At 42.3% G+C, this 11069-nt stretch overlaps 1 protein-coding gene across 10 annotated transcripts in view; it reads right to left on the bottom strand.

The window, feature by feature from the left end:
• Positions 1-1367: 1367 nt before the first annotated feature.
• Positions 1368-11069, bottom strand: part of LOC141111196 (CMP-N-acetylneuraminate-beta-galactosamide-alpha-2,3-sialyltransferase 4-like) — a 355704-nt gene continuing 346002 nt past the window's right edge. For all 10 annotated transcript variants that reach the window (XM_073603272.1, XM_073603271.1, XM_073603278.1 and 7 more), the window contains 2 exons: positions 10574-10717; positions 1368-2374 (listed from right to left, as the gene is read on the bottom strand). In XM_073603272.1, the coding sequence (XP_073459373.1) occupies positions 2288-2374; positions 10574-10717 (231 nt within the window). In that variant the 3' untranslated portion in view covers positions 1368-2287. The remainder of the gene's footprint in view (positions 2375-10573; positions 10718-11069) is intronic.

Below are 11069 nucleotides of genomic sequence, written 5' to 3'. Positions count from 1 at the left end.
AAAAAGCAAATCAAAATGAACATTAAAAAAGTGTCAAACTACACCAAAATGCGAGTTAAAATAAGCTCTGCCAAAATGTGCGCTAAAGGGCCAAAATATGCGTTTCAAAAGTGCCAAAATGCACAATAAAAAAAACCCACATCCAGATTAAAAAAATACGACATGTTAAAAAACGCCAACAGTGTAAATAATGCCAAGATGAGCAATAAAAAAGGGCCAAAATGTGTGTAAAAAAACTGTGTTAACAAAAAGCACCAGTGCTTATTATTTTCATGTAATTACACTGTCTTTTTAACTTTGCTTTTTTTACTTCTAAAACTCAGGGTGCCAGAGGAGAATATTTTTCTTTGAGAACTGAAATGAGATATATGTACTTTTATTAAACCGTGATAACATATCTTTTGATTCACAGATATGGTGTTATGCTGCTGTTGAATCGGGATTGCCTGCTTTCACAAATGACGGCATTCTAACACAGATGGAGCAAATCACAATGCACATATTTATGAGGGGAAAAAAATCCCACAAACACGGCAGAAACCTGAAACTGCCATTGTGTTTGATGCACAGAATTGCCTGCATAACATATCTAATGGATTTTGCTTAAGGGCTTGGTACAAGCAATCCTGCAGCTTTTACTTTTAATTTGTGTGCTTTTCATACACGTATTTCTATCCTCCAGCGGGATAATTCTTGTTGTCCTGGGTTACAGCTCAAACCTGTTCACAGCAGAATCCTCTGCGCAGAGCAGAGTTGTAACCCATGACAACCTCAAACTACTTTTATTTACAAATTTCTCTTTTCAGGAAGAATTAAGAGGAAGTGTAAGCATATGCAGTTAAAATACCAAGAGGGGAAAAATCAGCTGTAATGAAAGAAAAGTGGGAGCAGCTGACTTATCTTTCCAAGTATGCCTTTGCCAGGCTTCTCTTGCTGATCCTCTAGCTTCATTTTTTTTCCCCAGAGTGAGTTACCTGGAACAAGTATACACATAGGAGTCATGACTTCACTGTCTGAAATGTTATTATGGGGTTAGTGACACAAAAGCCAAGAGGTAGCCAAGCAACTAGCATTTTCAGAAAGTGGTCATCAATGGCATCCCTTATTTTTTGTGGTTTGCTTTAATGACCAGGCAATGCTGAATTCATTAAATTAAGGTGTTTGGTAAGATGTTTGTTGGAGTGTTCTAGTTTTATGGCCGTAGATGAAGACAGCATTAGAGTTTTCTATATGCAGAAAAGAATAAAATGATCACAGCAGGACACGGAAGAGGGGTTTATATAAGCTACCACCTCATTGTATATTCCTTTTCTATTTCTAGGAGCAGAAAAAAAAAGAAAAAAGACGACGCACAAATAAGAACAAGGTATTCTAGAAACCTTTTATCATTTTTCTTTGGAAGGAAGGGGAATGTAAATACACAGGAATCCAAAGACAGGAGGAGATGGCACATGAGAAGAGGACCTGCCCCTTATCTAATACTCTGAACAGTCAGGCCCCATACAGCCCAATTTAGAGTGGACCTTTCACCTCCGTAGCAAGGTCCACTAATTCAAGGTATCCCCCCCTCCTCCCTAAAACATTGCATAAAAGTGTCTATAAATAATCAGAACATATACCCACATTTCCTGCACTTCCTCCTTCAGTGCCTAGGCACGGATGACTATTCTCCTTTCTGCCATATCCTGAAGGGTTCTTGTGGCACAGGAAAATGACGTCAGCCCCTTCACTACAGAATTCAGGGACAGGGAGTATATTATCCATTTTTCTCCCTACAGGTTCTTTTAATGCAGAATTTTAGGGATGGGAGGGGAATCTAGAATAAGCAGACCCTGGCGCTAAGGTGGAGGGTCCAGTTTAACTCTAACATTAAATAGGTAAAGTTCAGCAACCAAACCTTATCGATTCATGCGCTGACCATTACACCCCTCCTATGGAAGAGTTTTTCTGCTTTTTTCCACAGTCCATTATCAGCAGTAGGAGAGGTATGCAACTTTTTAAAATAAATAATAGTAAAAGTTTTTTTCTTTTCTTGGAAAAAAAAAAATATATAAAACATATTTACAAAGCGTACAGTCATACAAGGGCAATGGATGCAGTTTGTAGTTCAGAGTCTGTGAATTCCATATTCCAGACATCTGTGAGCTCCATCCTGTGATTAGAGTTCAGGTAGTTATTGGTTTTGTACAGAAGTTTTCTCCATCATACTTAAAAAGTTTGCCAAGAACAGCTTGTCCAGCAGACTGTCCTCTTCAATGCAGCACAGGACAGGAGAACCAAGCAATCCTCAGAAATATGTCAGGTTGTGAATGAGTCTGTTTTGAAGTAAATTTCGTATTGCGACTGCTTCAGTTGTGATGTTGTGTCCGGACTCCTGCCAGAAAGAAAGAACAGGTCAGTGGTTGGAATGTCTGCTCAATACAAAACACACACTGGGCCACAAGTATTTCATTCATGAATGATCTTTTGATGGTTGTTTCATGCCCGATAATTTATGATTTGCTCAAAACAATTATGACCATCATCCACACTTGGCAGATTGTGTGGGTGGATTTCTATTATCACGCAGAAGAGTCTGTTGCAGGTGATATGTCTTGACATTGTAATAAACACAATTGGGGTAATTTAGTCAAGCATTTGCGATACTCTTCTAGTGGTAGGGTTCTAAGAGATGCCGTAGATTCAAATAGTTCTAATTTCCGTCACTTTTAGAATGTGTCACTATGACTGTGATAAATTGAAAAAGAAATAATAACAGTTCATGGATAAATAAACTAGTGGTAATGAAAACCAACTCTTAGCTGGTGTACAGAGACACGCCACTGATCAGAGTAGGGTATGAATGTTGCTGCTTCCTGCTCAGGGCAGGTTATGGCATACAGCCATAACCCCGGTATAACCACTTGAAGCCAATCATGTACATGTATGTGATTTGGCGCCAAGTGGTTAACAACTTCCCGCCCATAGAACATCATATGAAGTCCTGGCATTTGAGTGGAGATATCTGAATGATGCTTGCAGCTATAGGCATCATTCAGATGTCTTTTTTTTTTTATTTTTCAGCCGGCAAATTCCTCACATGTTAAAGCCATCTTAGCAGGTGTTTAGCCGCTTGATTGCTTTTACAGGTGGCAGGAGGGGACGTCCCCGCCCTCCAGTGCTTCTCCGATCTCTCCTGTGCGATCGGGAAGCCGGCGAATGAATCTGGTGGCAGCGATTTACCATAGAGCTGGCTGGGGACCAGCTCTATGACCCTCGGAGGCTGGAAGAGAAGTAAACACTGCCATTTTTTTTGCTGGAAAGCCTGAGATTGGCTTTGTTTTTTGATCTCAGGCTTTCCAGCATATAGGGGAGATGTGGAGACTTATAGACCCCAGATCTCTCTGTATGTCATGCCCTAATCCTATTACCAGGAATGTAAACATCCCTGGTAATAGGGATAAAAGTAATAAATAAATAAGAAATTAAATGGAAAGTGTAAAAATAAAAATCTAATAAAATTTTTTTTAGACCTTCTCTGTAACTCTAAACTGGTAACCTGTCAATTTTTTAAAGTGTCGCTCCACCCAAAAGTGGAACTTCCACTTATCTGTCTCCCCCTCTCCACATTTGGCACCTTTTGGGGGGAGCGGGTACCTGTTTTTGACAAGTACCCTGTCCCCACTTCAGTCGGACCTTGCCGTGGTGAGGTACCTCAGAAGTCTGGCCCCTCCTCCTCCGTCTGAATGCAGAAAGGCTTCACGGCCGGGTTCCCTTACCGGCAATGGCGGTGGTAGCACCCGACAGGCGATGAAAACATTGGCTGCAGTGCCGACATTGCTGGACTCTAGGACAGGTAAGTGTCCTAATGTTAAAAGTCAGCAACTCCACTTCAAATATCGTAGTTTGACACCATTCCACAAGTGTGCGCAATCTTAAAGCGTGATATGTTTGGTATCCATTCGTCACATCATCTTTTACCTAAAAATTGAGTTATCTATTGTGTTTTCTTGCATTACCACTTCAGCTCCAGAAGGTTTACCCCCTTCATGACCAGGCCATTTTTTTACTGCACTGCATTACTTTAACAATTGCGTTGTTGTGCGACACTGTACCCAAATAAAATGTATGTCCTTTTTTTCCCACAAATAGTTATTTTGGTGGTTTTTGATCGTCTCCGTGGTTTTTATTTTTTGCGCTATAAACAAAAAAGACTTTCTGCTATAAAACATATCCAATAAAAAAATGGAAAAGTCTAATTGATCAATTTAGGCCAATATGTATTCTGCTACATATTTTTGGTAAAAAAATCCCAATAAGCGTATATTGATTGTTTTGCGCAAAGGTTATATCGGATAGATTTATGGAATTGTTTTTTGTTTTTTTTTTTACTAGTAATGGCGGCAATCAGCAATTTTTTTTAGTGAGACTGCGACATTGCAGCAGACAAATCTGACACGAAGGCCACTTTCACACTAAAGCGGCGCTTTTAAGCTACTGGTGGCCGAAAAAGGGTTAAAAGCGCCACTGCCAAAGCGCTTTGGCAGCGCTGGCCATTGATTTATTGAGTTTGGCCATTGGGCAGGGGCATTTTGGGGGCAGTGTATTCACTGCTCCTAAACCGCCCCAAAGATGCTGCTTGCAGGACTTTTTTTTCCTCATCCTGCAAGCGCACTGCTCCAGTGTGAAAGCATTCGAGCTCTCTCACACTGAAGTGACAGGAGAGGCGCTTTACAGGCGCTATTTTTAGAGCTAAAATGCCTGTAAAGCACCTCAGTGTGAAAGTGGCCTAAGCAACACTTTTTGGGGACCAGTGATACCAATACAGTGATTAGTGCTTAAAAAAAAAAACACTGTCACTGTACTAATGGCACTGGCAGGGAAGGGGTTAACATCAGGGGAGATCAAAGGGTTAAATGTGTTCTCTGGGAGCGATTGCTAACTATGTGGGGGGTGTTTGTACTATGGGAAGACAGAGATCGGTGTTTTTCTAGCAAAAACTATGATTTTTATGATATGTCAGAATTGACTTGGGCTGGAAGTGGTTAAAGAAAGGAATCTACTGGCCAGCAGCTGAATGGGCCTTTGGATACAATACTGGTTTCTAGGTAATTGTTAGCTGCAAAGCTGACAGCGTCCTAGCAAACAAGGGTGCTGGGTGGTTCAAGGGCTAAACACACACTAAAGTCCAGCATTGAAGCTTTGATCTCCTTGCAGAACAGGTACATGAAATTGTCGAAGGCACCAACATCTGTCATGCAGCGATATAACATAATTATGATGATTGTCTGACACTCCAGTGAATGACTGCAAAATAGCTTTTTTACTTTTCCTGGAACTCTGAACCAACCTTGAGGGGGGTTCACACCGTTGCGGATTGGATGCAGGATCCTACATCTAATTCACAATAGCAAGAGATTTTGACCGGCTCTCTATGGAGCTGGTTCACCTACCCCTGCAGCAGGTCTGGTGCGTTTTGCAGAAAAACGCTGTGCGTCTTTTGGTCCATTTCAGGTGCAAATTCAGTAAAATCCCTGTTTTAAATTGCTATGGTATGTTACAGCTGACTACCATCCACCCAGAATTGAAAACTGAAAAGGGATTGTTTTCCTTAATTGTGTTAGTCTAAGTTTTTTTTTCTGCAGCCCTCTCCCCACTCTGATGTTTTTTCTCCCTTGTCTCACCTAAATTATGGCCTTTCCTTATCTCTACAACTATGCCCCTTGCAAGTCATATTCTCAAGTGGAATTTTTGCCCTGCCAGACAGCTCTTCTTTATTAACTACTAATTAGTAAATTAACAAGCACCACCCCCCACCTGTAACAGTATAAAAGTAAGCATCTTTATGGGGAGAGCACAATTGCTGGGGTGCACATTTGCTGCTGGGGTTCCTTCTATAAGTGGGGGTATTTATTTAAGTGGGAGCACTTCAGACGAATGCACAAAGCAAAAATATACAGGTAAATACTTAGAACAGCACGCAGGTGAACTTTTTTACCCCTTTAGCTCTCCTTCCATTCAACATGCTCTCTCTCCCACTCCTTCTGACACTTGTGTCCTCTCTCCTTAAACTCTTTCCTTCACCCCTCTTCTCCACCCCACACTTTATATATATCACCTTCACTTCTGTCTTCTCCCTATTACTGCACTCACCAACTCTTGCTAATTCAAATCTACACAGTAATAAAACCGCCAAGACCCTGGAGCATGTCCCTTCGTATAAATTGCACACCCATATTACCTCGCTCACCTTTCTGCTTCTCCTAACCTCTGGGGATATATCACTAAACCCAGGGCCTCCATCACTTAACTGTACCCAACACACCCATTACCCTGCACCCTCTGGCAGCAGCCGTAATCCACACAATTTAGTTTCCATTCCTCTTCTTCCCAAAGCCAGACTCCCCTTCTCTTGTGCCCTTTGGAATGCCCGCTCTGTCTGCAACAAACTCTCGCCACTCTTCTCTCCATGACCTCTTTATCGCTAACTCATTTAATCTACTCGCCATTACTGAAACCTGGCTTCATGATTCTGACACTACTTCTCCTGCTGCCCTCTCCCATGGTGGCCTTCTTTGGACTCACTCCCCCAGACCCAATGGACGGAAAGGGAGGGGGAGTGGGAATCCTTTTAGCCCCACATATCATCTTTCAGGAACTTCACCCACCTCCATCTCTGTTACTTTCCTCATTTAAAGCACATTGTATTTGTCTGTTCTCTTCAGTTTCTCTAAGGATAGCTGTAATCTACCAGCTCCCTGGACCATTTTTAGCCTTTCTTGATGAATTTTCTGCCTGGCTCCCCTACTTTCTGAAATCCCCACGATCATTCTCGGTGACTTCAACATCCCTGTTAATACTAACACTTCTGTTACTTCCAAACTTCTCAGTCTAACCTCCTCCTTCGACCTGAAGCAATGGATACATGCTTCTACACACTGAAGGAAACAACCTTTCCCTCTCTCTGACCACCACCTTATTATTTTATCTCTCTCCCTCTCTACTACCACCTCCTCTCCCTCCAACAGCTTTACAGTTACCCGTAGAAACCTTCACCTCCTCAACCCTTCTCTTCTTCACTCTGCTATTGACCACCTCTATGACAAAATCTCACCTCTCTCCTGCCCTAACTTTGCCACTTCTGCTACAACACTTCACTGTCATTCTCCCTAGACAAGCTCGCCCCCCTCACTACACACAGAATCAGGCCATGTCCCCTACAACCTTGGCAAACAGATGCCACTGGAAGTCTGAAAAAACATAGCCACGCACTTGAGGGCCAGTGGTGCAAGAGTAATGTCGCGTACAGACGATCGGACATTCCGACAACAAAACCGACAGATGTTGGCTTTTCTGCTTGATTCCGAGCATGCGTGGAATTTTGTGCGTCAGAATTGTGTACACCCGCTCGGAATTTCTGACAACACGTTTTGTTGTGGGAGAATGAGAGAACCAGCTCTCAAACATTTGTCGGAAATTCCGACAGCAAATGTCCGATGGAGCATACACACGGTCAGATTTTCCGACAACTAGCTCACATCGAACATTTGTTGTCGGAAATTTCGACCGTGTGTACGCGGCATAAGTCTCAGAAAGATTTCAACCATTATAAATCTGCTCTCCAAAAATACAATTCCTACATTCTCACTGCCAAGCGGACCTATTTTATCACTCTCATTAACAACTTATCATCCCATCCCCGTCAACTCTTCTCTACCTTCAACTCTTTACTACATCCTCCACTGCCTCCACCCACTAACTCACTCACTGCCCAGGAGATCGCCAATCACTTCAAACATAAGATTGATGCAATTTGTGAGGAGATCTCAACTGTACAGATGCCTTCTCCACATAACACCCCATGTCCACAGGTACAATCATTACTGCCTTCATTCAACCCTGCCACTATAGACGAGGTTGCTAAACTTTTCTCTAACATCTACCTTACCACCTGTCCCCTGGACCCTGTTCCCTCACAATTCCTGCGTTCACCTTCTGGCTCTATTTTACACTCCCTAACTCACAGCTTTAATCTCTCCCTCTCTTCAGGCAGCTTCCCAAACTCTCTAAAACATGCATTAGTAACTCCCATTCTTAAAAAGCCCTCACTAGACCCCACCACTCTTAACAACCTACACCCCAGCTCCTTACTCCCCCTTTTATCCAAACTCCTTGAACGTCTGGTCTACACCCGACTGAGTGACCACCTCCCCAAGAATAACCTTCTTGATCCCCTTCAGTCTGGATTCCGCCCTCAACACTCCACGGAAACTGCTCTCCTAAAACTCACAAACGCTCTACTAACAGCTAAATCTAATGGACTCTATTCTGTACTCCTACTCTTAGAGCTCTCTGCTGCATTTGACATAGTGGACCACCCCCTCAAAAAACTCCACGCCTTTGGTCTCCATGACTGTACTCTTCGCTGGTTCTTATCCTACTTATCCAACCGCACCTTTAGTGTCACATACAACTCTACTGCCTCCTCTCCCTTTCTCTGTTGGGGTTCTGTTCTTGGACCTCTCCTATTCTCCATCTACACCTCCTCCCTGGGTCAGGTAATAGCCTCCCATGGCTTCCAATACCATCTCTATGCTGACGACACCCAAATCTATCTCTACTCAGTCTCCTCACGTATCACTAACTTACTAACAGACATATCAGCCTGGATGGACTCTGAACTATCCTTTCGGCCCCACATCCAAACACTTTCAAATCTTGCAGTCTCAACCTCCACAACATCTCCAAAATATGCCCCTTCCTAACCAATGACCCCACAAAACCCCTAGTTCACTCCCTGGTCATCTCCCACCTAGACTACTGCAACTCCCTCCTCACGGGATTACCTTTACACAGGCTATCCCCCTTTCAGTCCATCATAAATGCTGCTGCCAGGCTCATCCACCTTACCAACCACTCAGTGGCTGCTACCCCTCTCTGTCAATCCCTCCACTGGCTTCCACTCATCCAACAAATGAAATTTAAAATTCTAATAACTTACAAAGCCATCCACAACTCGGCCCCTGGCAACCTTGAGGCTGGGTTCACACATTGCAAATTGGATGCAGGATCTCTAATCGCAATAGCGGGAGATTTTGACTGGCTCTCTATGCAGCTGGTTCACATATTTCTGCAGCAGGTCCTGTGCATTTTGCAGAAAAACGCTGTGCATCTTTTGGTCCATTTCAGGTGCGAATTCAGCCCAAAATTCGGGCTGAAATCGGACCCCCTGCTGTGAGATGGATCCGTCTTAGGTGTGAACCGAGCCTTACACAGTAGTTAACAGAAGTGTCTTTAGGTGTTCTCCCCAAAAAGCTGAGTCCATTGGACAGAAATGTGACCTATAAAAGGTTTCTATAGTAGATGTGAACACTAGCTGAATGATAACTTTCCTAAAGCACTGTGTTTCACAAAAATTGCCTTTCCTTTAATGAAATTCTTGTCAGCTTTTTTCATCCTTTGCAATCATTTCAGCACTGCTGATCTCCCGCGGTCTCTGGAGCCGATTCCTGTCTAAATGCATTTAAGCAAATGCTATGTGAGATTTCTCAGGGTAAGTTTCCAGATGGTGACAACAGCGAATCATGCCTGTGTATTGTGCTCATACACACGATAAGAAAATCTTGTACAACGAGCTGTCTGCCGATTTTCGGATTGTTAATACGGTGCTTTTGACAGCCAATTTCGCTTTTTCGTTAGACAAAAGCTGAATGTGCAGACTATAAAATGTTTAGCAGATGTAAACTCAACGTCCGATTTTCTTTTCATTAGTATGGTTTTTGTACAAAAAAAATCGTAAGAACAAGACTAGGCATGTTCAGAAACGAAAGAATACATACAAAACTATTCAACACATTACTTCACTTCTGACGTTGTATTCTGAGGTATGAAAATTTTCGTATTGTGAATAACCTATTCACTTTCGACATGAGACTAGCATGCCACAAAAAACGTACGTTAGTTCGTCCGAAAATCTAAGCGTATGTACGAGGCTTTAGTCTCCAATAAAGGTCCATGTGACAATGGATAAGAACAATTAGGAGAAAGGAACCAAGTGTTTTAACACCATAACAGGAAGTGTCTGAACAAGGTCCTTCATGACTGGAGCAGCAGGTATTATTTTGATTTATTTTATTAAACCATTTGAAAGCACAGGTTAAAGCAAAAGTGTATGAGATTTTATTGATTGTGTTTGCATCTACTTTAGGGACTCGCACACTGGTCGTTTTGCTATCTCTTCTAGACAGCTTTCCTCCTGGCAGTGGTGTTTTGGCAGAAGAAAAAAAATGCTTGACGCCAGTAAAAGCATGTAGTGTGTTTAGGTGCATCAAGTGCTTTGGGGCTAATTCATTTCAATGGTCAAAATGAATTCTTATTCTGGCCAATGAAATTAATTAACACTCAAGAGCTAAATGCGTTTACACACATCAAAAAAAAATTCTGCCAAAACGCTACTGCTCCTGGTCCTGCTGACAGTGGTTTTTTTTCCTGTATGTATACATGGACACATAGGCTAACATGCAAGGGGCAAAAAACAAAACCCAAAAATGCCAGTCGCCCCTAGGAGCAGCAGAAAAAATGTCCTGGTAATTACCGCCATAGACTTCAGGGTCACTTTTTCATAGTAGTGGATGGGTTGCCTCTTATTGCTGGGTGCTGGGTACCCAAAACCCGCAATGTCAACCTGGTCACAGAAATGGAGAGCAAAGGTGATGGCCAACATTCCTGTGGTGGGCTTCTGAAAAGACAGGGTATGGAAAACACTTAAAGTAGTAATAAAGGCAAAATATTGTTCTTCTTACCGTTAAATAAAATTGAAGTGCATCTCATTAACAGATTTGACCTCATAGTGACTTAAACGAGATAACACATATCAATAAAGGGATTCATGTGGCAAAAAATGCAGTATACAAATCAGATCTCAATAAATAGATAGTAAGACATTGGCATTAACACTGCAAGCTATACCACATACAGTGCTTATGGCCAAGGTCATCTTTAGAAGGTGATATCACTGGGTCCTGCTGTGGCAAAAAAATTCATTTTGGATATAGTATGGGATGGTTATAAACCCTGTAAGGTTTTTTGCC

The sequence above is a fragment of the Aquarana catesbeiana genome, linkage group LG10 (assembly GCF_042186555.1).
Source record: "Aquarana catesbeiana isolate 2022-GZ linkage group LG10, ASM4218655v1, whole genome shotgun sequence".
NCBI lineage: Eukaryota > Metazoa > Chordata > Amphibia > Anura > Ranidae > Aquarana > Aquarana catesbeiana.
The sequence above is the reverse complement of the archived record's forward strand: the minus strand, read 5'-3'. Positions and strand labels throughout refer to the sequence as shown.